This window comes from Mauremys mutica, chromosome 4 (genome assembly GCF_020497125.1).
Source record: "Mauremys mutica isolate MM-2020 ecotype Southern chromosome 4, ASM2049712v1, whole genome shotgun sequence".
In the NCBI taxonomy this organism is placed as follows: Eukaryota; Metazoa; Chordata; order Testudines; family Geoemydidae; genus Mauremys; species Mauremys mutica.
In genome coordinates this window covers 134,033,584-134,061,014 of record NC_059075.1, presented here as the reverse complement: position 1 = coordinate 134,061,014, position 27,431 = coordinate 134,033,584, and the positions used below count along the sequence as shown (strand labels likewise).

Genomic DNA, 27,431 nt, shown 5'->3' with positions numbered 1-27,431 from the left:
TGCCATGACAATCTCCTTGGGATATTTCAGGACAACTCAAGCTCCCCACCTGGAAGGGGAAAGCATTGACGAAGAGAGGCCGAATCTGATTATCACTAGATGTTGTGGGGTATGTGGGTGGGTGGAGCTCTTATCAATCTTCAGGGCACACGACCATCTCTAACTGATGGGGATCAGGAAGAAACTTCCCCTGGGGGCAAGTTACCATCACTGCAGGGGTACCAGCACCTTTCACTAAAGCAGGGGTGGCTGGCCAGGGTCAGAAACAAGGCCCAATGGTCTGATGCAGTATGATAATTCCTATGTTCCCACGTGTGGGCAGGACTCCTGGGTTCTACACCCAGCTGCTTTGCTGCATGACCTCCAACGTGCCATAAATCTCTGCTAAGTGGCATCTGGTCTAGTGGTGCCTCTCGCACAGCCAAAGACTTGAAAAGCTGGGTGGGGGGGGGTAGAAATGAACCTCATCCACAACAGTCATATGTAACTTCTATTGGTTCAACATTGCTTCCAGGCAGCATCCCCTCGGCCCCACCTCACCCAATTGTTGTGCCCCCCTCACTTGGTTCCCTCACACCGCAGCTTTAGAGGGAGAAGGGGGCTTTCTACACAAACTCATTGGCCCCAGAATTAAATGTATACACTCTATTTCACAGGCAGTCCATTGCTAGGTGGGGGTTCTTCCCCCAACACACATGCTTTGTAGCCTGGGGGAGGTTGGAAGCTCTGAAGTTCATCCGGCAAGTTTGATGAATTTCCAGCCTCTTGCACAACCCTAGACTTCATCTTTATTATCAAAGGTGGATCTCTTTTTGGAAGGGGGTGGGAGGTGCTGTGGTTACAGGGATCCCACCGGGAGGTCAGTCCGTTCCCCTGCTCCTGCCCCCTTCTCAGACAGGGTGTACAAACTGGTAGACCAGGCGCTGGGAGATGTCAGGTTTCCGGATGATCCCTTTCTTGTAATACTGCCGGATGGAGCGGCTCAGCTTGTCATAGTTCATGGCAGGCCGGTTCTTCCGGATTCCCCATAAACGAGCCACCTGGGCAGAGTCCTCGATCTTGAATATGCCTGAGAGGGGAACATGCAGAGAAAAAGGAGGCAATAATATAGGATGGGGTTTGAATCATAGAATCTCAGGGTTGGAAGGGACCTCAGGAGGTCATCCAGTCCAACCCCCTGCCCAAAGCAGGACCAATCCCAGGGCCACTGAGAGGCAGCATAGTCTAGTGGCCAGAGCGCAGGACTCGGGGAAACTTGGGTTCTAGTCCCAGTTCTGACACGGCTCTGCTGGGTGGACACTGACAAGTGACTCCCACTTTCCATGTGGCCATTTCCCCTCTCACCCTTCATCTGCCTCATAAAGTCTTTGGGGCAGGGACTCTGTGGACGTGTCTAACACAGGCAGTGGCAGTGAACCTCCAAGCCCAGCTTGGCAAACTCAGGATCACCTGGTTTACGCTAAGAACAGCTGTGAAGACGTTCAGCATAGAATCATGGAAGATCAGGGTTGGAAGGGACCTCAGGAGGTCATCTAGTCCCACCCCCTGCTCAAAGCAGGACCAATCCCCAACTGAATCAAAAGCATTGGGCTCGGAAGCCTAGGGCAGGGGGCATGGGACTCACAGCCTAGGCTGCAACATCTACATATCTACATGTCTACAGTAGGGTGAGCCCCAGGAGCCTACGCCTGTCGACCTGAGCTCAGGAGGCTTGCTGCCATGCGCTGGGTAGACACACCCGCAACATGCAGAGCCTAGCGCACTCGGGCTTTGATCTAGGCACTACAGGAATCCAGGATCAGGAGCCCAGTTTCACCAGGAAGGAAGTTTAGGGAATGGAAAATAGAGCTTTGGGTCCCACAAACGCACTGAGGGATGGAGTTTGGGGAAAGATAATGAGAGACTCAGATTTGTGTCCATGGCAATGAGTACCTTAGTCATACAGACAGGGAGACACCCAGGCATAGCGCCTCATTCTGATCTCACTCACACCAGTGTAAACTGGGAGTCACTGGGCTTCATTTTCTAGGTGCAAAGAGAAGAGCAGGGCAGAAAATCTGGCCCTGTGGATTGACGGAATGACAGCAGCAGAATCTGGCCCAGAGAGCTTTGGGTTCGAGCACCTGCCTGGGTGAATACTCGTGCTATGAGACTCAATACTGTGGGGTCTAGGGGGGTTATGGCGTAGATACAAAAAGTGGCTTTGAGTTCCCCAGAAGGAGTCAACGGCCCCCACCTTTCTCCTTATTGAGCCAGCGAATGAACCGTCCATAGTGATGAGGCTTCAGCAAAAGCTCTTTGAGGAACTGCCATAGGTGGATGGGCTGGCCTGAGCAGGAGGAGTCCACCTCGCTATCCGTCCAGCTCTCGTCACCTGCTGCGGCAGAAAGGAAGCACACGCCAGCTGTTAGTCAGTCGCTACCAGCAGAGGAGCGAGTGGTTCTGGGGACTAGGAACAGAGGGAGTCTTTCCTCTTCAGCTTGCCCAGGTCATCATGACTCATCAGTGGCCAAAAATGGCTGCCATCTGATGAGAGGAAGGCTGGTTCAGTGGGCAGGGCAATAGCCTGCGACTTGGGAATCCCAGGCTGAGTTTCCTACTCTGCCACAGTCTCCCAGTGTGACCCTGGGCAAGTCACTTAGCCTTTCTGTGCCTCAGTTCCCCAGCTGTAATGTGGGGATAATAGCCCTGCCCTGCCTCCCAGAAGTGTTGTAAAGACTGAGATTGTCAGCTCTTTGGGACTGGGACCATCTTTTTGTTCTGTCTTTGCTAGTCTGTGGCTGGGACTCCTGAGTGCTATAGTAATAATACATTAATAATAAATACACACCAGATTGTGAGGCACTCCGATATCAGGGTAATGAGGGCTATATAAGTATCTGGGATAGATCTGATAGCCATTTCCCCTTTGGGCTTGTTATTAACCAGAGGCATTATTGACTAATTAACCAGGCTATTATTGACTAATAAATAGTGTATTATAATTACCACTCTGAGAATTAATGATGATTAACATATTGGTCCTGATTAAGAGAGAAGCAACCCCTGAAATAACTGGGGGCCCAGTCACTGAATTGTAAGAGGGAAACAGGTTCATTGACCCTCCTGCTGCACTCCCAGCTTCCCTCCTACCCCTCTTTGCTTCCTGTCCTTGGCAAAGCTGGGAACTCACCACAGTACCGCATTTCTCCAGGTGCCGCCTTCTCCTTCATCCAGGCAGCTGGAAGGGAAGCGCGGTCAGTGTCAGAGAGGGCACGAGCGTCAGGCAAGGGGAGCAGAATCCACCCGCTACAAAGCACACCGTTCCCACAGGCAACACGGTTAAGGAAACTTTGCTGTGCTCACCCCACCTCCTCCAACTCTGCCGGCGTGTACCTGATTTCCAGATGTCCAGGTGGGCGTGCAGCACGTCCCCGCACACCAAGGAGCGCTGACGGAACTGCTCCTCTGACATGGCACACAGATCCTTCCCAGACAGGTCCTGGAAAGATTTCCCGATCTGGGGCAGTCGGTACTGGTGCTCGGTCCATAGGATCCACTTCTGGACATTTCCTGGACTCCAGTCTGCTGGATCTGTAGAAGAGAAACAGAACGCCCCGCCCGGTCCTGGTGAGCAGGGTCGGGGGACACTTCCCCTCCAGAGAACACTCTGCAAGGATTACAGTAACAGAGAACACTGCACCCCTCCCATGCTAAAAGGACAAGGGAGCTGCTTCGGCTTGGAGGAGCAGTACTTCCTGCCTGTTCCCCCCTCCTGCATGGCTGGGTTCAATCTACTTCAACTACTGGAAACATGGATCTTTGATCCTCTCCTGGGTTCCCTGCCTCCTTCTTTGTCCCATCCCCCTGGGAACCAGCTCCCTTTCCTGCCAGGGGAACGCCCCACCCGCAGAATGTCCCTGCCTCTACTGGGAGAGAATTCAACGCCAATCAACGGATCTCAAAACCCACAGATCATGGGGGCGTGGGGGCAGGGGAAGGGAGCACCCTTCACCTACAGCACAGGGGAGCCTCCCCGGTGCAGGCCTGGCCTTGCTGTAAGGAGCGAGTCTCTTTGCACCAAGCCCAGCAAGCGCACTTTCAAATGAACAATCCACTCAGGAGAAGAAGACGGACCGCGTGCCCATGGTGGAAGCAACAGCAGCATGACCTGTCCGAAGGGCTGGTTCTCCTAAAGGGGCACATTTATCCCCCGCGTGCCAAATCACTTTGTTCCCCATCGCCACTGTTTGTGAAATAGCAACTCCCTCTGGAAGAGCACCTGGCTTGGGGCGCCCAGCAGGGCTATGCACCCAGCAAGTGGCTACTGCATGCACCCACATAATAGGGCAAATCACCTTCCCACATGCTGCAAGATTCAAGACTTCAGTGGACGGAAATCAGCATAGCCACGCTGACTGCCAATTGGACCAGTGTAAGAACCAGTCCAATGTTCTTAATGTCTCAGTGCAATGGCTTTATAGATGCTTAAGAAACTCCACAGGATACAAAATATTTCAAATGCAGCGAGAGACCGGCCAGAGTTCTGTGGTGGTTCTGAGCTTCTAAGCCCCGAGAGTTTGGATCTGGGATTCTGGTTCAGGCCCTGCTCCAGCATTAGAGGTAGAAACCCTGTGAGCTATTTTAGACACTGCTCCCCCCAAATATATGGGGAGATCCTCAAAGTGTGTAAATTCACACAGCGCCATTGATTTACACCAGCTAAGGAGCTGGCCCGAAGTTCGTCCTGCCAGAGGAACTCAGCCTAGTAAACCAAACATACCTGCCCCCAGGGGCTGTGCATTACTACTGGCGACTTTGCCACCTTTGCTCTCTGTCCCAGTGCACCTTGCAGAGTCCTTTACAATCAGCGCAAAGCAGGGGTTAAAATGCTCAGCATGGTTTTCATGATCTAGCTGGGACTCTGTTTCTGGCTCCAGCCATTTCTCCTACAGACCCCGGCTCCCAAACCCCATCACTGACAGCGCTGTCGGCTCTGGAGCTGGGACAACGAGGTGCTGTTTGCAGGGTCCGAGCTCGCTGCTGGGTTTGGATCTTCAGAGAGGACGTGCACGGTGCACTTTTGCACCATTGCAGCGAGAAGGCCCTGCTCCTGCTCCCACTGAATTCAGTGAGAAAATGCCCATTGATTCAGACAGGAGCCAGCTCAGGCTCCTCTGAAGATCAGATTGCTCATTCTGGTTCATTCTAAATCCCGTCAGGACTGGGGCCAGATGGCCGCAACCCTGCTGTAGGCTGCTTGTAACTCAAGGCACTTCCCCAGCTATCCTATGCCATTGCATAAACACGTGTGCCAGATGATTTTAGAGGCAGGTAAGAACCACAATGCAACATTTGGGTCCAAATTCTCAGCCCCCACACCATGAATCAAGGGTATTCGCATCAGGGGGGGTTGGTCCCTTCCCACCAAGCCACGATTCCTTGGCATGACTTTTTTTTCCCTCTGTGGTGCATGTGGTACTTTAAGGTTTCACTTTCACACCCCTGCAGCCCAACCCTGCTCCCTGTTGGCGTCACTAGCAGTTTTACCATTGATGTCAACAAAAAGCAGGCTCCATCCCCCTCCCCACCACCAGTCCAGAAGAATCACCTGAGAGGACAGTTCTGTTAGACACTCAACATTCCACCACCAGCTCTCAAAAGAAAGAAAGAAAGAAAGAAAGAAAGAAAGAAAGACAGACAGACAGACAGACAGACCCATCCGGCTGCTCTCTTCATCACCCACCATCCACTTGCTTAACACACGTGACTTCAAAGACACTTTTCACCCCTGGGGAAGAGATTCCCCCTGTAACCTAGTCAAAATATATTTCACATTGTCATAGACATGGGAGATGGGGAAAACCTGCTAGTCCCTATAAATCCAGCTGCCCTGGCCTCTGGGGAGACCAGAATATTCTGCTAGTGGGAAGCATCTAGAAGACTGATTTATGAACTATGAGGCCACATTTACACTATTGCTACTACAGCAGCAGAGTTACGGCGCTGCCACACTGCAGTGTAGATGCTTCCTACATCGACAGAAGGGGATGTTCTGTTGATGTAGGTCATCCGCCTTTCCAGTGGTCATCAGAAGAATCCTACACTGGGGGTTAAGTCGACGCAACTACAGTGCTCAGGGTGTGACATTTTTCACAGCCTTGGGCAATGCAGCTAGACCGACGTAAGTTTTAGGTTGAGGTCTGAGGCCTGATCTCAACCTAAAACTTCCACCCCCAGCCCCTACCTGTTTGAAAACTTTTGGCGCTGCTGGAATCCAAATGTGCCAGATGCTGCCCCCTCGGGGCCTCACTCACACCCCACTCACTCTGTCACAACCCAGCAGAATGGTTTGATTAGTTAAATTTCTGTCAAATAAAAGCGTTTGAACAGAATAAAAGGAATCTGCGTGGCTGGTTTTGGTTGAGGAGTGTTGTGCCCGGAAAGTCCACAGAGGCCAGCGGGGGTGTCTTTCCTTCGACATCCCCGGCCCCTGGAAACGTGACTCGGCCTGCCTTGGAGGAATCCCAGTGAGGGGTGAGGAAGGAGCCCAGCCTCCATGGCCCAGTCAGTCTTTGGCCTCTCTGCTGAGAGTGCCCACAAGGGGGACAATGAGGACCTGACCCAAAGCTCACTGAGGACAACAGAAACACTCCCATTGCCTTCCAAGGGCTTTGGGTCCAGCCGTTAATGCCAGCTGCCCTGTGGATACTAACGTACACAGCACATCCTGGTGCTCTCCGGTAACTGTGGAGGGCCCGGAACTCTCGAGCTATTCCACGGACATCCTGGACCAAGAGCCAACAATGCTTTTTGCCTGCTGCCGAACCTAATCCGAGCCAGCAAGCAAGAGGTGACAAGCTCCACTGGAGCCCCCTGAGCCTCCGGTCTCCCCACAACAAGGCGCTGAGTTCTCCTTGGCCCCCTAAATCGCCTCCCTCCCCCCCCCACACACACACAGAGCAAAAGTGGAGAGACAGAAGGGGCACTCACCTGCTGCAATGTTGAGGAGCTTGCAAGCCGTCTCGATGTCCTTTAGCACTTCGCCCACCACCATGCTCTGCACCTGCTCCAGCGAGTGCTCCTCCAAGTGGAGGCTCTCCTGGTAGTCCATGTCGGGGCTCAGCCCCAAGCCCTGGCTGTCGATGATGGGGCACTGCTCTGGCTCCTTCTGCCCTTCGCCCCTGCCCCCTTGGCCGCTGCCCTGAGGAGTCTCCCCCAGGCCCTTGGGCACCCAGCTGGTGTCCTCTGAGTAGAGCATATCGAAGTAGTGGAGGTAGAAAGTGGGCAGGGTCTGCTCGGGTGTGGCAGGGGGGCTGGGGCTGTCCAGGGAGCTCCAGCTCCGGGTATCAGGGTCTTGTGCAGCAGGGGGCTTCTCCAGGCTGGTCAGCAGCAGGGCGTCCTGCGGGGCGATCCGGCCGTGAGGCAGAGCGGTCAGCCCCTGGCCTGCGCTGCCCATCACTCTGCCCGGGTGCGTCTCCAAGTCTGTCAGCCACCAAGGGGTGGAGAGAGAAACAAACCAACACGCACCAGTCAGAAAAGGCTGGGGCTTGATAAAAATTCCTGCCTTTCTGCCCAGTGGTCAGGCACAAAGGGGAAAAGCTAAGCCTGTTAGTGGGAAAGAAGCCTCCAAAGAGCCACTCGACGCCCGAAGAGACCCCCGGATGAAAACAGGTTAAATAGCTCTTCACAGGCCTGGGTGACTCCTTCGCTTCTGGGTCATTTGGCAATCAGGGGGCAGGAGGGGAGCGGGGAAAAGCCGATCCGCCTGGGACAATCAGATACCAAACATGAGGGAGAGTCATTCCTGATCAGGGTGGTAACTTTCTGGAGGGGGTAGGAAGGAAAATGGTGTGGGGTAAATAAGCCCCTTCCCGCAGTCGGCTGGGGTGGGCGGGTGAGCTGAAGCCTGTTTGGGACAATGAAGCCATCAGCCTTGGGTGGGGAACTGCGCATTCCTCGGGCAGAAATGGACACACAACCAGAGACGGGTGTGTGCCTGGGAAATCTGGTTTCTGAGCACCCTGACTTGGACAGGGAGAGCATCTCTGCCAAGAACCTGAACATTAGCGGGCACAGCCGTTCCCCATCACTGGGTAATGCAGGGCAGGAGAGATGCTGCTTGTGGCAGGGTTAGACAGAGCCCTGCATCTCAGGCAGAGGTTGGAATCTAGAACTTTCCCCCTCATTACATCTGCTCCAAGCTGGGCCTCCGAGCGCCTATCAGTTAAAATAACAGAGACAAGGCCCATCCAAGTGGGGCAGGGACCATCGTTTTGTTCTGTGTGTGTACAGCACCTAGCACGGTGGGCTCCTGGTCTGGGACTAGGAGTCAAAGGCACTGCAATAATACAAATCAACCACAATCATAATAAATAATAAAAAAATGATCCAAGTGTAACCAACGGAGCAGCCCTTTACATGGGCTTCACGTCACCAGCAGGCCCAGGGCACATCTACACCAAGCGAGGAAACTGTTGCAGGGCCGCTGGACTCCACGAAACGGTTGGTTCTCTCTTGACTTTGCTATGGCTCAGAGCCTCGTAAAGCCCCTAGCATGGCTGCTGGGTGGATTCGAGGCATTGCAAGGGATTCCAAATCCTGGCTTGCTGCAATATCTTTTCACCTAGGGCCAGGTTTACAAAGGGATTTAGGCATGTAATGATGGCACCTAGCGAGATTTATATAAAAGCACCCAAGCAGGTTCGGCACAGAAATCCCATTTGATGTCACTGGGAGTTAGCCATGTAACCTGCTTAGGTGTTTTTCACTAGGTGCCTAAACCCCTTTGTAAGCCCGGTCCCTATCGTAGGTAGGGGCTGAGAATGTTCTCCTGAAGGACACTGCTCTCCCCATGGGGATTCTCTAACAAGATCTAGGCCTCAGTGTATCCACTACTATTGCACCGGAGGGCAGCCCACACGATTACTATGCCATCGTCATGCGATCGCCAATCATTAGGGGCTTGATCTGAAACCCAGGGACACCAACAGTAGTTCAGACCCTAAATGGGTGAGGCACTGGCATTTCTGGCAGCACAGATCCCACAGGGATGAGCATGGTATAAAAACCCTGCACAGAGTGGCTGGAGATTAGACTGAGCACCAGTTATAAGGCAGGCATCCCATTGCTCATGTCACTTCCATGAGGAGACCCTCTGATTTCAGAATCCCTGGCACTGTCTCCATCAGACTGGAAATGCGGCATAAACATTTTTAATGTGAGAGTAATTTAGCCCTGGAACAATTTCCTAAGGGTCATGGTGGATTCTCCATTGCCAACAATTTTTAAATCAAGATTGGCTGTTTTTCTAACAGATCTGCCCTGGGAATTATTATGGGGGCAGTTCTTTGGTCTGTTATATGGGCGATCAGCTAGATGATCGCATTGGTCCCTTCTGGCCTTGGAAATCTATGAATCAGATGACAGGGCACATGGCAGCTGATATCTCCTGGCCATGAACCCCTTCAACCTCCGTTGGCATGAACTTTTTGCACTTGTTCTTTTCTTTCCAGAGCACATGTTTAAAAGCCCAGTTCCATCTGTCTCCTGCATGCAGGGAGCCCTGGACTCTGCAGAGAAGAGGAGGAGCCTGCTGAATTTCCATGGCAACCGCGGGAAATGTTTCCATCAAAAGAGAAAGCCTGATAGTTCCCTGAGAGGAGTCCTGAGGCTTTAAAGAAAAGAGCCCTCTGAAATGAGTGTGCCATTAAAAGGGCACCGTCAGGGTCAATTGTATAGCTGTTTGCACAGCCCGTGCCTTTCTTTGTATGGGGATTTTCCACCTTTCCCCCTCCCCCCCCCAACAAATGATTCCCTGCTCTTTTTCTCAAAATACAGCAACTCAGTGCTCGTAAGGGACCCTACAATAACAAAGCAGCGTACACAGCCGGGTATCGCCAATCAATCCTACCATAATAAACCAGACCATCCAGCTCAACACACAAGTGATCCCACAAAAACAAACCAGTGCACACAGATCACAGACTGTAAGCGCTTTGGGGGCAGGGACCGTCTTTTTGTTCTGTGTTTGTACAGCACCTAGCACACTGGTGCCATGGCGGTCACTCCTGTAATACAAATAATGAACAGTAATAACGGCACACCCAAGTGACCCTACAATAACAAAGCAGCGTGTGTACTTGTGGGCCATTGCTCCAAAGAGACCCTACAGAAACAAATCAGTCCACGCAGCAGGCCAGCACACAAGCGACCCTGCAATAAACAAACCAATGTACAATGGAGAACGGGAAAATGTCGGTGGGTAAGCAGATTTCAGTGCGATGTTTCCCAGTGGGTATTATATAAAAAAAAAAAGCAGCAAGAAAAAAATAGCAATGAAGATACTTCATTGGGTTCCTTTAACACGAAGGATGAAACGGTGAATCCCCTGAGTTTATTCAAGCCCTTCTAGCCAAATAAACGTATCCTTTGTGTAGGAGAGATGTTATTTACCAAAGTGTTCTGTACTGCATGTTACTATCTCTGTACATTTTTCAACGTGCCAAGAAAATTTCATTTCCATTCTGCTGCTTCTAGAAAATGGGCTGGTCCCATGTCTGCTCCCTGCAGTCAGTGATGGTTGGTAAATAAGAGATAATTAAATGTCATTAATAGCCGCAAGCTAGACTCCCATTAACCACAGATCTGCCAGTGGAAGGGGTGGGGGTGGGAGGAAGGATTAGACATCTGGAAGATTTACATTGTTACAGTTAAACTCATCCTTCAGACAAAGCCAGGAACAAAGTCTGCAAGGATTTTAACAGCAGCAATGCTTAACACTTCCCCAGGGCCTTGCATCGCCAGTGTGCTTCACAAAGGTTCCCCAGTTATCCCCGGGAGGGAAGTTTTATTATCCTTGGGCCAGGGCCTCCACTACTGTAAGTCACCGTTTCTCCATTGAAGTCAAGTCCTGGCCCCCTGCAGTGAATATAGGGAAACTGAGGCACAAGGAGATTAAATGTCTTGCCCAAGGCCATGCAAAATAAGTGGCAGAGTTGGGGTTAGACCACAGGAGGTCTTGGTGCCAAATCCTGTGCACTGACCACTGTGTCATCTCGCTGCTCCTTTCTGGCCTCAGAATCCCAAAAGGCCAACATTTCCCAAGGGCTTTTTGCGGCACATAACTGAAAGCCCCATTTTTTAAAACAAACCTCTTCCTACACCATGTGCAAGGGAGGCATTCCACAGCAATGGCTGGATTTTCCAAAGACTCAGTGTTCAAGGGGCCCCCCAGCCTGCTGGGCTTTTCTGAAAAACCTGGCTCCAAATGCTTCAGTGCTTGTATTGGAAAAAAGAAAAAACATATACAGCCTGGTCCGCTCGCAAGCAACCCTACGATAACAAGCCAGTGTGTGGATCCCACTGCTCACAAGAAACCCTGTCTACAGTACGAAACCCAGTGCATGCAACCCTAGCCTTCACACGCAATGCTGCAACCATCATTCAAGGACAGCCCTACTAAACAGCTACCATCAAACCCTTGAAGGCAGTAACTACTTTTGTGCACAGGTCTCAGATGCTGCATTGTAACAGTGCTGAACCAACGAACAAGCAGGAAGAGGCTGACTATACAAAGAGCTTCTGCTCCTGTGCATACCATATACACACATTCAGGTTTGTGAGGTGCTTGCGTATTATGGTCATAGGGGCCCAGGTAAGTCCCTAGCACATATAGATAAGAACATAAGAAAGGCCGTCCCGGGTCAGACCAAAGGTCCATCTAGCCCAGTATCTGTCTACCGACAGCGGCCAATGCCAGGTGCCCCAGAGGGAGTGAATCTAACAGGCAATGATCAAGTGATCTCTCTCCTGCCATCCATCTCCATCCTCTGACGAACAGAGGCTAGGGACACCATTCTTACCCATTCTGGCTAATAGCCATTTATGGACTTAGCCACCATGAATTTATGCAGTCCCCTTTTAAACATTGTTATAGTCCTAGCCTTCACAACCTCTTCAGGTAAGGAGTTCCACAAGTTGACTGTGCGCTGCGTGAAGAAGAACTTCCTTTTATTTGTTTTAAACCTGCTGCCTATTAATTTCATTTGGTGACCCCTAGTTCTTGTATTATGGGAATAAGTAAATAACTTTTCCTTATCCACTTTCTCAACATCACTCATGATTTTATATACCTCTATCATGTCCCCCCTTAGTCTTCTCTTTTCCAAGCTGAAGAGTCCTAGCCTCTTTAATCTTTCCTCATATGGGACCCTCTCTAAACCCCTAATCATTTTAGTTGCCCTTTTCTGAACCTTTTCTAGTGCTAGAATATCTTTTTTGAGGTGAGGAGACCACATCTGTACACAGTATTCGAGATGTGGGCGTACCATGGATTTATATAAGGGCAATAATATATTCTCAGTCTTATTCTCTATCCCCTTTTTAAACACACACACACACACACACCATGCAAATATCCCCACACACATATTTACACAGTGCAATCACATACCAACACAGAATTAGATCCCCAGCTGGCATCAATTGCCCTGGCTCATGGACGGGCAATGGAGCTATGCTGATTTGTTTCAGGTGGGGATCTGGACCTATAGACTTTAATAATCAATAGCCCTGAGGAATACAGAAATACTAGGCTGTCCTTAAGTGTCGAATTTTGCTCAGAAAGGAGACTTTTAGAAACATGACGGAATGTCACAGCGGCCCCGGAAACAGGCTTGGCCTTTCCGATCAGGCACCCAGTAAGGTGATCCTCCGCAGAGCAGCGGCTAACCCCCCTGCTGCCCAGCAAATACTGCATTTTTTCTGATGCTCCGGAGGCCAGAACTGGGGAGTCCCTAGCTAGGGGGCCCCATGCCTCCCAAGAGGCAGCAGGTTTCCCTGAGAGATGCTGCTCAGTTCCAAACCTCTGGTTTATTTGCTCTGGATTAGATTAAGACTTTAAGAGATCAGCCTTAAATCCACCCCCATGCTGCTCCCTGCACAAAAGGGAAGCTGGTAACAGCTTGCGAAGCCCTAGCCCTGAGAAAGCCCTTTGCAAACCTGAGATGGTGTGGTGCTCCTTGGAAGTGGGATTAGATCCCGGCACCACCTTCCCCACAAGCAGAGGGCTAAAGAAAGAAAGAAAGTGCAGTTATGTCCCTGGGCTCTGGAACAATGGCAGACCAGACTCCTTTGGCCTGTGTGTCTCTTGGGACCTTCCCCTGGATCTCTATCTTCCCCTTCCTAATTCCAAGCTTCTCTGCCCAAGTTCTCTCCAGGCCCTCAGCAAAACAGCGTTTGGTGCACTCGGCGCCTGCAACAACTTGCATTCACGCACAGCAGCTGTCCCAGACATCTTGCAAGCCTGGGTTGCCACAACCAGGGCAAAGTCTATCCCTCAGGTCTGGCTAAACTGGTTGCAGTCTGCAGCAGTTCTCACTCCTTCATGTACACAAAGCATGTGCAGCTGCAGCAGCTCAGCCATACCCGCCCCCATTCTATCCCATAATGCAGTTTTACTTACTACCCCAAAGTCACTGGGGCCAGATCTCCAGCTGGTGTATCTCCATTGAAGTCAATGGCATGATGCTGATTGACACCAGCAGAGGATCTGGCCAACTGATCCCAGTAACAGTGCTGGGTGCTACAAGAACGGAGATCAGGAGTGCTAGGAGGGACATGTACCTACATCTGTGTATGTAAGGGAGGTGCGGGGAGCCCTGTTCTCTGCACCATTATGAAGTCTCTGATGCAAGAGCCACTGCAGAAACGCACACCTAATTACTGCCCAGTAGTCACGATATTCACGCTAGCAGCCGCACATCAAACAGACAGACAGATTGAGGCAAAACCAGCACAGCTGGTGCCAAATGGAGGCTCTAGGGCCCAAGGGGCATTGCCAAGTTTGGGGACAGAGGACAAAGAAAGAAGGTGAAACTTCTAACTAATCAGCCCTGCCCTTTCCTTCCACCCCACCCCACCACCCCTGGCTGGGAAATTGTAGGCCAGAGCCCCTGGGAAACAGAACCTAGCCAGGAGCAGAACCTCTGGGCTGTGGGAGAGAAAAGCCTGAGTAATCATCTGACAAAATGTGCTGTACTCTAAGGGTGGGGACCTTTGTTTGATTTTCTCTGGCTTTGGCACCCAGGAGGCTGCTGCTGAGGCCTTTATGGGCTAGGTGGGGATGTATTTACTCTGAGAAGCCGCTTTAAGCAAGAGAGAAACAACAGGAGAAGGAGGGACCGACTGCGGGGAAAGCTCAACTTTCCTCTCGCACGTCCACTCCTAAACAGCATCTACCCAAGAGGTCAAACCGCAGCCCTGCTTCCAAGGCCCGGGTGTCACACGGAGCTGGGTTTGCAGATCAGGGCTCCTCGGTCAGCTTGTATATACTGATACAAGGGTGAAGAACGCCCCCCCCCAACTGGACTACATCAGCGAAGCTCCTTCGGGGGTCAATGACAGGCGCCCAGCTGGTGTACAATGGAGTCAATGCTAATGTAGTCTATAAAGCTATGTCCAGTTATGCCCCGTGTCTGAAAATTGGGCCCAGGATTTGTAATTTAAGGCCATGCTCTCTCTTTCCTTGGCTTGTCTGCTTCCCTTTCCTCTCATCTCACATCCCCTCTGTCCCTTACTGCCTTTTCCCCCTTGCATTTATTCACTCTTTGCTCCTCCCTCATTTGCATTATCCCTTTCCCCTTCCTCCAGCCTCACACATCTCTTTAGCCTTGGAGACCTCCACCCCTATTTAATGCTAGCAGTTAGCTCTGCAGCTAATGTGGGGTGGTTGTTTTTTTCTCCACCCCTCTAATTTCTCCCAGCCAAGCAGCTGCAGAGACAGCACTCAAGCACAGGGCATGAGCAAACAGTTGTTAATCGCAAAAAGGGTGTGGTTCTTTCTGCTTCCTTGTCCTCTGCCCCAGCACCTTGGAGAGATCTTTAGATCAGTGCCAAGTCTGTCCCCCACCCACCCAGCCACTGGTGTCAAAGGCAATTCTGGGGTTTGGCCCAGAGTTCATGGAGCAAAAGACTATGGTAGGGAACCCAAAGGCCACTGCACTCCCTAGATAAAATCCAGTGTAAATTCTAACAAACTTGGAGAGAGCAGAATCCGCCCAGGACCACCCCCCTCAGCTACGTCTGGTAATTATCTGTCTCCTGTCACCGTAGTATCTGAGTGCCTCACAGCGCAGTTAGCTCGCTGAGCTAAAAGAGGTGTATGGTTGTCATTGCAAGGCACAGATTAGCTGTCAGAGTCCAACCCTCCTGAAACCAGCAGCATATAGCCATGACTCTGCTGCCATGACCCATGCTACCACAGCTACTTATGCTCGCAGTAGCTCCATGAGAACCAGTGCTAGTATGCGGGGGTTTGCCTCCTGAGCCGGGCGTGCACACAGGATGGCTCAGCCAAAACTGGGGAGCTGGTAGATATGTTTGGGGAAGGGAAGCTGAGCCCCCCTCTAGCCTAGCCACCTGCCCCCTATGTGTAGCAGTGTCCACAGGGGATCTGATGACAGATTCACACCCTGGCTTGCTGGGCAAGTCATTGTCCAAGTAGACAAACCCTGTGACAACAAATGGACATCAGGGCTCGGTGCATAGGGCAGCTGTAGTAACAGTTTAAAGAGAGTCTCAGCTGGGACCATTCCTTTGACCAAATGGTTCCAGCACGTTAATTACAGAGGTCACCATGACCCCATCGGGGAGCACTGGTATGTGGCACTCAAATATGTCTCTGTTTTAACTCTCTCTTTTCTATTTCCTTTTCCTCTTCTTCTGCTCCTCTTTCCCTTACGGTTATACTCTCTAGTCTCTAGGAGAAGAACTTTGCCACGGCTGATTCAAGTATCCAGGCAAGAAAGGAAACAATTAAGGCATTAACTCTTACAACCTTTAAAAACAAACAACTGTCACCAAGTTATAAAAACCCTTCAAGGCCTGAGGGTTTCTGAGCTCGAGCTGCTGCCCTGACAACAATTTTTGGTTTCTTTCCCTAGCGCAGAAAGCTTGAAGCAAGCGGAAAGCCCTAACGTACCACCGTAGCGTTTTAAGGGTAGGCATAGCCTCAGTTGCATCTAATGATCCCTTTTACTACCCTAAACAATTCCCCTGACTCTTTAGTATTTCCTTCCTTTATTACCTGCAGACAGTTAGGTTCCACCTCAGCTGTTTGCCAAACTCCACAAGAGCTGGGGGGAGATCAGAACCACAACTTAAAGTGTCACTGTAAAAAAACCAGTCAGTGTAAAAATTGCATCACAGGGCTTCTGACTTGCTTCTCAGTATCTCCAGACCAACTGGACTCCATTTACAAGTAGAAAGTCCTGGGCCAGATCTCCAGCTGGTATAAACCAGCATAGTTCTCTTGGCTACAGGAACCTACACTGATCTGCATCTGTCCCATTGTTTGCAACTGCCAGCCCTTGGATCTGAGAGTCAAGCTGGGGTATTTCCTTCTCATGCATCACAAGCAGGCATGAAGGGTCTGCAGATTAAATTCTGCTTTCTCTCACATCAGTGCAAACCTCTTTGCCATCATTGGGTGTGCACAGGTGCGCCAATTAACTCTAATACAGGAATTTTGCAAACGGGAGATGAAGGTGCATGAGGAGTTGACTCCAGCTTGCTCACTCTTAGCTGTGCCAGTGTGGCAGGGCTAACAGGTGTTTAATATGGTAAAGTAGGTTCATCATCTCTGGCTCTACATATATACCAAGAGCTGATCTGTGGGAAAGGAGGGGCCATTTTTCCACAGTCATTTGACAAACAGAATCTCACCTTAACGTGTGAAATAGATTTTAAATGGTGTTAAAAGAAAAACCTGCAAGCTGTTTATCATGTTGATGACATCAGCCTACCCATGTGCAGGTGAGTTCCAGCTGTACTCTCATTCTCCTCTGATATGCCCATGTAATTCCCATTAACTGTAATGTGATGTGTGCCTTTGATAGGAAGAAAGATGCCACATGACAACTGCATACAGCTTAAAACACAGGCCTCCATTTTTTCCAAACCATTGCAGAAAAAATTCAGTAGAAAGCTCTTGCAACAAAAAGTGTCTCTCTCTCTCACACACACACACACACCCTCAGTCACTCACCCCCCATCACCTTCAATCCACCCTCCATCAGTATGGAGGGAGTGGAAGGTCTCTGCCAGCAGAGAAAAGCTGTAGCAAGACTGAGAATAAGAGATTCCCCCTTCTCCTTGACTTCATTGGGAGTTTTGCCTGCGTAAGGACTTTGGGATGGGGTGGGACCCTTTTACCCTTCTATAGCACCTTCCAACTAAGGAGCTCACTATATAAAAGCATTAAATGAATAACTAACTAAAGAAAGAATGAGGCAACGGTGGGATATTCCAGTTGATGCGATACCACTGGAAATGTCAGCGCGCTAAGATTCTAGATGCAAAGTTTAGCTCTGCTAGCCCAGGAGCAGGGATGGTTCCTAAACCAAATCCTACAGCAGGGACTAATGCTGTGCAAAATGTTTGCAAAGACAAAGCTCCAAAGCAGGGGAAACTAATCTGGTTTGGAGGCTACAAACACCAAACTCACTCACAAGGCTCAGAGAGCTTTGCTGAGACTCTTGAGCATGCAGAGAGAACCCAGGTGCAGCCCCCTACTAAGCAAAACCCAGCTAGATGAGAATGTACAACAGCTGGCATGTCATACATCCATGGGGCTACTAATCAAGGCCACGCAAGCATGGCTGCTTCGACGAAGGGCACCAGCCAATTGCAGTGTGGGAGGCAACAAAGCCAAAGAAAAATCATGTGATTTTTGCATGTAATGCTCAGCCTGACTTTGCTGGGACACCAGCAACACTCTGCTTCTCGTTCAGCTGGCTGGAAACCCACAAGGAATGAACACTTCACTCTCGCTCACTCAGCTCTCCCGCTCAAATAGGGAATGGCTCCTCCAGGAGGCAGGGGGACTTGCATTGTGACACAGCTAGTGCCAAATCGTTCCCAAACATTTTGCCTGATCGCTTTTGGAAGCGTCTGCTGAATGAGCCAATGGGAGTTTTAGCATTCACTTTAACAAAAGCTGGACTGTGGCTCTTAGAGATACACCCGAACCTCAGCTCTAATAATCTTTTGAGGGAAATTTGGATCTGAACAGTGCGCTGCAGGTCCAACTCCATGCAGAACATTAATACACATAAGGCCTAGGGGAGGTAATGTGACCTAGTGGACAGAGCACTAGACTGGGACTCAGTAGACCTGGGTTCTGTTCACAGCACAGCCACTTGGGCAAGTCACTTCACCCCGGGGGCTTCTGTTTCTCCCTCTGTGAAGTGGGGAGAATGGTACAGACCGTCTTTGTAAAGTGCTTTGAGATCTCTGTATGACTAAGAGGTAGGTATTATTTGTATTATGATGATCCTCCTCCGATGAGTCAATGGGATCTTTGATATTGACTTCAACAGACTTGGGATCAAGCCCTTTGAAAGCAAAGAACAAACCTACTTTAAACAATGAGCTCATTAATTAAAATTAAATCCGCAGCAGAACAGGTTGGGTTAGGGCAAGCTCAGATAGCACTCCCAACGGTTGTCGACTGCATGCAAACAGGCAGAAGCGTTAAGCAGGGGAGCGGGAGGCCTGGGAAGATGTGGGATTGTAGGAAACCTCGACAATCCTTGGGGTTTCACAAAACACTCGTTGGTTTCCCTAGGCTCTCTCTCACCTTCATTGAAGCTGGCCCCAAACTAACAACAGCCCAGAAATCGGAGAATGTTCCAAAGCCAGGTTCCAGTTCTGTGTCTCCGACCCTCCTGTAGCAGGAAGTTTTAGAGCCCTCGACAATGAAAGAGAAGAGAAGAGACCGCACACTGGAGAAGAACCTGGAGTATTTTAGCAGCCCATGTGGGACTAAGGGAGCCAAAGTGGTCTTTAACGCCGCTGCCTCTTTCCAGCATCCATAAATGCTTTTGGAAGGAGCAGGTTTATGCCACTGTCAGGCAAACCAAAGTGAATAAAATCAGATTGAACCTGAACCTTTGACCAAACTACATTTCTTCCTCCCCCGCCCACCTCCCAGTTCTTTCATCCCTATGCTGGCTCTGTATTTTGGGTTCCAGTCAGGAACATAAGCTGACCCCCTGGAAAATCATGAGGAAGAAAGCAAGAAAGAGTCCTGCGGCACCTTATAGACTAAAGGCTGTTTCCTCTGCATTTTGAGCCCCAGCAAGAGGGAAGATCCCCAGAAATTTCACAAGGGAGCCCATTCTTCCTAGTTTTCCAGCCCAATCCTGCAGACCCGGTGGGTACAGAGAAGCTTTGGATTAAACCATCCAAATTTATGGATGTTGTTGGACCATGTCTGAAGCCCCCATAGGATAGGAGAGTGTTAATAGGCTGCTCCTATGGAGGGTTTTTTTGTTTTTTTAAAACTATGAGGAGACTTTGGAAAGGAACTCAGCAAACACATCACAAAGGCTAAAAATAATATTTAACAATTGGTGGCACCTTTCATCTATGGATCTCAAAGCACTTGGCAAAGGTTGTTATGTCCATTTTGCAGAAGGGGAAACTGAGGCACAGAACATTTAAGTGACTCGCCCAAAGTCACACACGGAGTGAATGCCAAAGTCAGGAACCCAGGAGTCCGGCTTTTCGGTCTGATGGTTTAAGCAGAAGACAACACTGCCTCCCACTAAAAAAAAAACAAAACAATTATATATGAAAAAAATATTACTAGCTCCTTCTTTCTCTCTGTGCCCAAAGGGAGCAGGACAAAATTACCAGCCCCCCTAATGTGGCCCTTTGGAGATCCAGCCTACCTTCCTGCGTCCTCAGTGCTGGCCCGAGGGCTCAGCTCTGGAGAGCACCCAACACTTCATCCTCAGAGGGATAAAGGGAGACGGAGGAACAACTGCCTGCGGGAGGCAGGCCAGTGAGAGCACGAGGTAGGTAACTGTATCAATGGGGAGGATGCCTCAAGGCATCAGGCTCCAAAGAACATCAGCTGAACTGCTTTGCATAGTAAGAATATGGGTGATGGGGCAGCTGGAGCTTTCTCTCCTTGTGCCAAGTTTCTGGTGCTGCCTGGAAAAGGCCACATGACAAAGGCAGGTTCCGGGCATGTTTTCTCCTGTACCCAGAGGCTAATGGTCCAATTTATGACCTAGTTGCAGCAGGGAGCGAGGAAGCAGCCCTGCCAGCAGGGGGATTCCAAGCCCCATTCTCCAGCTGATCCCCTCCATGAGCTGTTCCCACAGGGCAGGAGAGAGGCAGGGCTGGGACCCCATAGCCCCATTAAGGCACAGCCCTTCATTGGCGCCAGTGCAGGGCTGCAGCAGGGGGAGCGCCGGGTGGCACCGAGGCTCTCTGGGTGAGCACACGTACTGCACCGTGCACTTCCCAAAGCAGCCAGCTTACTCTGCAGAGCCATGCAGAAGAGGCAGTGCAGCTCTCTGCCACCTCTAGGAGGCACTAGGAGGGAGTGGTCCCTGCACTCTAGAGAGCCCACCATGCCCACCCCCCTGCACAGGGAGGAGGACTCTTCACCTTCTCCATCTGGTGCACCCTCTCTCTGGCAAGGCACCCATCTCCCTTAGCCCTGGAGCCAACTAATGCATCTTGCAGTGCCTACATACTGCCCAAGCTTCAGCCAGCTTGGGGGGCATTGGCGGAGAGATTAGGAGGCCTAGCAGGTGCCAGCTGTAACAACCTGGCCCTATGGGTGCGTAATGTCACCCTCTAGTGTCTGGGCTGATCGAGGGCCTGTCACTAACCCCCAGCTCAGACGAGACCTGCTGCAGCTCAAGAGGCTGAGGGCTGTGCTGAAGGACCAGGGTTTTAGCCCCAGCACCCCAAGAATTAGTGCGCCCCAGTGGAGATGTCAGGGTTCATGAGGGCCTGACAGTTCTCCTCTTGTCCGCCCCCCACCCCCGGGGGAGACATTTGAGGCCATGCCCATGGAGTGGAGCATTTGGCTGGGGGGCTGGCGGAGGGCAGAGGGAGCCTAGGGTTGCCACCAGACCTGAATTATAAGGGACATCCCTTCTTTAAATAAAAGATTGCCTGTCCCTTACTAAATCAGGCCGGGACACCTTTTATCCCAGGCCACTCCAGTGGCTCTTACCCCCAGCTGCAATATGGGATCAAAGGCATCCCAGACCAATTTAGAATGTGACAAGGAGGCTGCTGGTGGTGTGACCTGGCATGCAAGGTTGTGACGCCACTCAAAGTTGGCCCAGAGCCCCTGCCCCCAGCAGGCACATCCCGGATTTTTGAAAGACAACATTGGCAACGCTGGAGGACCCAATTTCAAGACTCTCTGCATATCACATAGGCCAGTGCCCCAGCTCTCTGAGCCTGCACCGTGCCATGAGCCCAAGGGATCTGGCGGGCCGCAGAGATCTCAACGATTCCCAATTGCAGGGATGGATTTGCAGGTGTCACCATTGGTAACTGGTTCAGCAGCCCCCAAGGCTGGCCTTACACCCAGTCGTAAGAGTCCCAGGGGGAGAGAGCTGAGGGCTGAGCTGCTTGGCTCTGCCTGCTTCTCCCACACATTCCCTCCCCAGTTGGGACCAGCTGGTCAGAGAAGCAAAAGCATCTAACCTGGGAGCAATGACACAAGGCCTCTGAAGCCCAGAGACTCAGGTCAGCTAAGGACCAAGAGAGGCAGAAGCTTTTGCAAAACTCGCCTGCAACTCTTGAGCCTGCAAACCTTGGCCTGGAAAGATTTGCAAATGAGCATCCCAGGGAAGACTCAAATTTCCACCCATTGTGCAAGTTCTCCCCATGTCCACGTTCACCTCCCAAAGCTCACCTGTTAAATTATCCCTCCCCACTCCTGACCCTCCCTCCCCCGACCTCTCAGCAGGAGTTCTCCGAAGACCCAGTGGCTGGCTCAACTGTCCTCTCTACAGCAGCCTTTGCTCTTCAAAACTGCTGCAAAGACAGCCAGCCTTAGCTCTCCCCAACCTCAGGCCTTGGCTCTGGTCCTGTGGTGGCTATGCCACCTCCACAGGAGGCTGCACTACAGCGCCCCTAGTGGGCAAGGTCCTCGGGTGCATCAGCAATCACACCCCTGCTGTCTGTGAAACGTCCTGCTTGGATCCAGGGTTTTGGTTCAGCTGCTCAGTATGGATTCAATGTGCCCTCCGAGTCTGGATTTGTTTGGAACTTAAGTCTTTGTTTGGATCCATCCCGGCTCTTCAGCTTCCCCTTTCTACACAGCTCCCTCCAGCCACCCAGAAAGAGGACCCCACCTCTTCCACAGCCTCCATCCTCATCCCAGATAAACCCTCTCTCCCAAATAAGGGTGACAAGTCGCCAAAGCGCCCGTGTGGGAGAATCAGCTGGAGACCCCTCCACATTTTACCTGACACTGGCTCCCACGAATCCAAGGGCCAGGAAAGCTCAGTCAGGCCAGATCACCATTCCCAATGGAGTACAATAATCTCTGCTTTATCCTGCCGCTCCTCAACAACTGACTTTGAGGTTATGTCTCAGTCCCTTTCTTCTCACCTTGTGCTGGACACATGTGCTCCAGACCCCTGTCTGACTAGAGCGTGGGGTTACCAGAAGGATGGGGGGAGCTCACTGGTTTGAGCATTGGCCTGCTAAACCCAGGGTTGTGAGTTCAATCCTTGAGGGGACCTTTTAGGGATCCCAGCAGGGGGAATCTGCCAGGGACAGTACTTGGTCCTGCTAGTGAAGGCAGAAGACTGGACTGGACTCAATGACCTTTCAAAGTCCCTTCCAGCTCTGTGAGATAGGTATATCTCCATCTTATCTTACCACTGGCCCTGACGTCCCAAGGAGACAGGCACTCTAGAAATACTACGGGTTATCTCAGATTCACTGGAATCAGCCTGTGGACAGAGTCAGCTTCATCTGATTGTGAATGGGGAGCACCTGGAAATGAAGGCTGTCAAAGTCCAGCAGGTTGGGTACGAAATGATTACCAGCCTGTTTGCTCTGCCAGCCAGACATCTGGTGGCAACAAGGAAATGAGATGGTTTTATTGGGGACCATCAGATTAACTATGAAAGTGGATTCTAGGTGTTCCTGTAACCAAACAGGGCTAAGGGAGAAGAGGCCACAGTAAACCAACACAGGACAACCTCACAGAAGGCAGCTCAGAGCCAAGGTTTTCACAAGTGATTAGTGATTCCAGGTGCCTCCATTTTGGGGTGCTTATCTTGAAATACCTTCAAGGGACCTGGGTGTCAGAGGGTTCAGCACAGTCTGTAAAAATCCATCCGTATCTCTCACACACATGGACAAACTCCCTCTCTTTGAGGCTGCTTGAGGGGGGGACCCAGGGCAGAATTTGGCCCGTGATGTTCAGAGCAAGGACTCAGAAGCTCTTCATTTGAGAGCTGTCCCTGGTTCTGGATCCAGGGAGGTTCTGAGCATGCTGAATTGAGAACAGGGGTGCGAGGCATGCTAGGCCTGGCTTTTTGCTCTGGGGTGGAATGAGCTGCATACACGATCAAACAGCATCCTATACCCTCAGGGCTGTGGGGTCATCACCTCCCAGAGAGCAGAAAACTGACATGGCCCAGTACCACACCAACAATGTACTGTGAGGTTTGGGGGTCCCTCAAACACTGTAGCCTCACAGACTTAAGTGATCCAGACCTGTCCTATTCATTCAGTGCATCTCCTGGACATGGGAAGAGCCTGGACGACAGACATGCCGATGGGACTGATTTCAGCAGTGGAGTACTGTCACTGTATGTCTTGTCTAGGTTTCCTCCACTTCAGGGGGGTGGGGAGGATGGGAATCTCAGGATATAGAATCCAGTCTAGTTCCCTCCCATTCTCTCTTTTTCCTAAGAAACGGTCACAGCTGCATCCCCCCTTTGTGCCCTGAAAGCTTTGGTGTCAATGTGCCATATTGATCTCTGATGCAAACTCCACTGACTGACAGGGAGGTACATGGCCTGTTAAGGATGGTAGGGAACTATGTCTGGGTGCTGTTGCATTTCGGACTTTGAGGAAAGATTTTTCTTTTCTCTTCTGTCCTATCTTTCACTGAACCTTGCTGACAACCTTCCTCCTGGGCAATTCTCTTCCTAGCTGACTTTTCTACAAGTTATCGTTGGGATATTAAAAAGAGAGCACAGATCAGTGTTCCTGCCCCGCCCCCTCCAACGACAGCAAATACACAGATCCCCGCTCATTTACCTGCACCTGATGCAGAGATTCTTGGGTGACGGAGCCCCTGTTCGGTGCCGTCTTTGATGTTCACACAGATCTCTGCGGCCCAGGTCAAGCTGCCCTCCCCGCCAGCCGTCTCTCCATTCCCACTGGGAGATGAACAGCAGAGAGGGGAGGGAAGTGGCGAGCTGACCGTCTTAATTAAGCACCGACCTGTGTGTGTGTGTGTGTGTGTGTGTGTCCCAGGGGAGCGGTGGAGCTTGGTGATCCCCATCAAAATCCGGAGACCCCCTATTTATATCAGCACACGCCTCCCCCTGCAAGTCGCTTGCCCCGCAGAGACGCCTGCCCATGAGAAAGCCGGCATTGTAAGGGATTTGGCATCAGAGGTGTCATTTGTGTTTCACTAACCGAGCATAACCATAAAAATCAGACACCGAGCCAATTTGCCTTTGGCACTGAAAAACATGAAGGGCAGGCCTGAAACACAGGCGGTCTCAATAAAAGGGTTAACAGCACCCACTGTCCTTTTACAAATACACCCCCAGCCCTTTGCATGCCCAGCTTAGCTAAGCCAGTCACTGAAACCTGGCGATCTGTATACCAACAATTGTCATTATTTATATAGCCGGGTATCTAACAATATTTAACGGTTCTATAGACCATCTACCCAAGGTTCTCCAAGGGCACTTATTTAATCAGTGCACATAATTATATCAATTAAGCCCTCGCATACTCCCAGACGCAATCGTTATTGTCTAAATTTCATAGCTGGGTAAACTGAGTCACGGTTGTTTTTTTAAGTCAGTGGTCATATAGCAATGCAGCTAGATACAGAACCCAGGAGTCCTGACCCCCACCCCCCAGTCCCTCATTCTAAGTTCTAGGGGGCGGATTTCCAATGGCACCAACTGAGAGTTAGGTGCCGACTCCCATCGACTTTCAGTACCCAACTCCTTCTAATTCCCATTTGTGGTTTTGGATATTTCCCCCCTAGGATTATAGGAGTCATCTACTGGCTCAATCTCTTTTCCCGAGGAGTGGCTGATCCCAGCTGCTTCAGAGGAAGGTGCAAGAAATCCTGAAGTAGGAAGTTTTGGGATAACCTGGAAATATCTCAACCACCCCAGATATTTCACCAGGTCATTCAAAACAAGGGGGAGAAAAAGCCAGGTGACCACATCACAGAATCAGCCAGCTGACCTCAGATGACACAGGACAGGAGACGAGAGAGCAATGGCTGGATCAGAGCAGAGATGAAACAGACCTAGGAGACCTTAGGGTCCAGGGTGTACCCCCCAACACCATGGAGGGTAAGTCAGACATAACACGGAAGAGAGACTATCTTAGCCGGACTTACTCGTTAGGTGTGCAGAGCTGTGCTGGTTCTCAGCTGTAGCATCGATCCAGAAAGGTTAGAAAAGTTCTTCCCCTTCCCTTCAGCGTCTCAGGCAGGCATGGGGAGGGGACAGAGAGGCGGATTGGGGGTGCAGGATTTGGCTCGTGGGGAGTGCTGGGCAGGGAGGTGGGATGAGAGCCCTGTCCCTGCGTCACTCACCCGGACACTGTTTGCAGGAGGCCAAGTGTGCCGAGAAGCATCAGCCCTCTGAGAAGTGCCACCAGGAGAGACCTCCACGGGATGGAGGAGGCGTGGGAAAGAAGCGGTGGGCTATGGAGAAATGCACTCAGCTAAAGGCTCCTGCCTCTAGGTACGTACCCTGACGCTGAGCGCTAGAATGCAAAGTGTTCAGCAAATGCCTCCTTTGCCCATTATATCTAATTCCTTCCTTATTTACCTGAACAAACAAGCAGTGTGCTTACCTCAGCTGGAGGTGTTTGAATATCCTAGCCCAGGGTTAACCCTTTAGAGGGATGAGCCTTCATGCACGTGCCCTTGTTGGGACTCAGAGCCGGGAATCTTTCCCCGTCTCCCCTTGCCCACAACACCACTGCCTTGCCCATCTAACCTTTAACCCCTTCAGAACCGCTGCCGGTACGATGGACCCTGGCTGCCGGCACTGTTCAAGAGAGGAGACCCAGGGTCCTGGTAGGCTGGCATGGAAGGGGGATAAGAAGGTTCCTTGCTACTTACCCCCAGATTACGTGGGCAGCTTGGAAGGGAGGCCATGCACTGTTGTGAGGGCACCAACACCCCACTGGTGCCATGGGGTCAGTGCTGCCCAGCTGGGTGAGATACAGATCCCCTTCTCCTGACTCGACTGGAGCCTCTAACCCTAAAAGTCTCCTCTAGCTCTGTTGCACTCTTTGGTGCAGAACCATCTCCTCCGATTCTGTTGGCTCCTCTCCACATAGATCCACTCCCTTTCTGGTCTCACGGGACCAGTTCTTTCTCTGGAACATGAGCTACAAATGGCGATAAATCTATCCCCACGCAACAGATGCTGAGGGGCCCAAGCTGAATGGCAGGAAATTCAGAATTAAGGCTGCTCCAGCCACCTCTTAATCAACTCAAGTGTCCCCAGCACTACAGAGCCCTGCTCCGGTGTGTGACATGACCGGGCCCGCCGCTAAGGGGTAAATGGTAATCAGCAATCATACACTGCATGTCTATAGTATCATCCCTCCTTAGCTCTTCACCCACTTAAATGCTGCTGCATATGGGACAGAGTTTGGCAGCTGATTGAAAGGATAGGGCCGGGGAGCGAAGACGAATACTGGGTCTGAGTCTCCCACACCAGGGCGAGTCAAAAGTAACTCTGTGAAAGCCAGAGGAATCAAGCCAAGTGGCGAGAGGTAGCTCAGGCCCACTGCATCCAGCTGAAACCACAAGGAAAAATTAGCTTGGCAGGACGTACGTAGCTATATCGCAATTCAGCCCAGACACCAGGGGGCAGAGATGTCTGGATTGGCATCGGCCCTTCTATTGCACTTACCGGCAGCATCCCACATCCTTCTAACCAGTTCTCAGGATCATGAGTGCAGAAGTCTTAGCCCCCTGCTCCCGCTCACCCAAGCTTTTATCGGAGCCCTGTTTTCCAAGCATGGCTCCATCTTTGCTTCTTCAGGCTGATGCAAGTCCCATCCCTAGTAACTGTCCAGCCAGCCAGCCAGCGCGGAGGCTCTGCGAATGATAAGCACTGCAGGGCACACACAGTTGATAGGCTCACAGATGTTTGTTTACATCCTTGAACACACACCTCCCCTCGTCCTAGTCACAAGAAGCGCTCGCCTCGTGGGCTGTCACATCAAACAAAGGTATGCATGGCACACGCCAGGTGAGCACAAATTATTTGCACATGCACGGACACCCAGTGTACCCAGACACAGAGGCTATGCACGCAGACCTACAAGAGCCGTACAGACACTTAGAGCTGCTACACACAGACCCAAGTACAACTGCATGTGTAAACAGGTCC

At 51.1% G+C, this 27,431-nt stretch overlaps 1 protein-coding gene across 3 annotated transcripts; it reads right to left on the bottom strand.

The window, feature by feature from the left end:
- Positions 1-630: 630 nt before the first annotated feature.
- SPDEF (SAM pointed domain containing ETS transcription factor) lies at positions 631-25,528 on the bottom strand. Of its 3 annotated transcripts, none has more exons than XM_045016500.1 (6): positions 25,415-25,528; positions 6,973-7,464; positions 3,376-3,573; positions 3,173-3,220; positions 2,237-2,377; positions 631-1,069 (listed from the first exon to the last, which is right to left on the bottom strand). In XM_045016500.1, exons 2-6 carry the CDS (start codon positions 7,436-7,438, stop codon positions 891-893), a joined length of 1,032 nt encoding a protein of 343 aa, XP_044872435.1. In that variant the 5' UTR covers positions 7,439-7,464; positions 25,415-25,528; the 3' UTR covers positions 631-890. The 3 variants fall into 3 exon arrangements, with proteins under 3 accessions (XP_044872435.1, XP_044872436.1, XP_044872434.1); XM_045016501.1 differs by lacking the exon at positions 25,415-25,528 and adding an exon at positions 24,082-24,191; XM_045016499.1 differs by lacking the exon at positions 25,415-25,528 and adding an exon at positions 16,067-16,105.
- Positions 25,529-27,431: the final 1,903 nt, after the last annotated feature.

Bases quoted from the DNA above. Each gene is read 5' to 3' on its own strand.
- SPDEF (XM_045016500.1), bottom strand. From the start codon at position 7,438: ATGGGCAGCGCAGGCCAGGGGCTGACCGCTCTGCCTCACGGCCGGATC. The intron at 3,221-3,375 runs GTACACGCCGGC...CTTCCCTTCCAG, and splicing joins CCTGGACATCTGGAAATCAG to CTGCCTGGATGAAGGAGAAG. The intron at 2,378-3,172 runs GTGAGTTCCCAG...TTTCTGCCGCAG, and splicing joins TGGAGAAATGCGGTACTGTG to CAGGTGACGAGAGCTGGACG.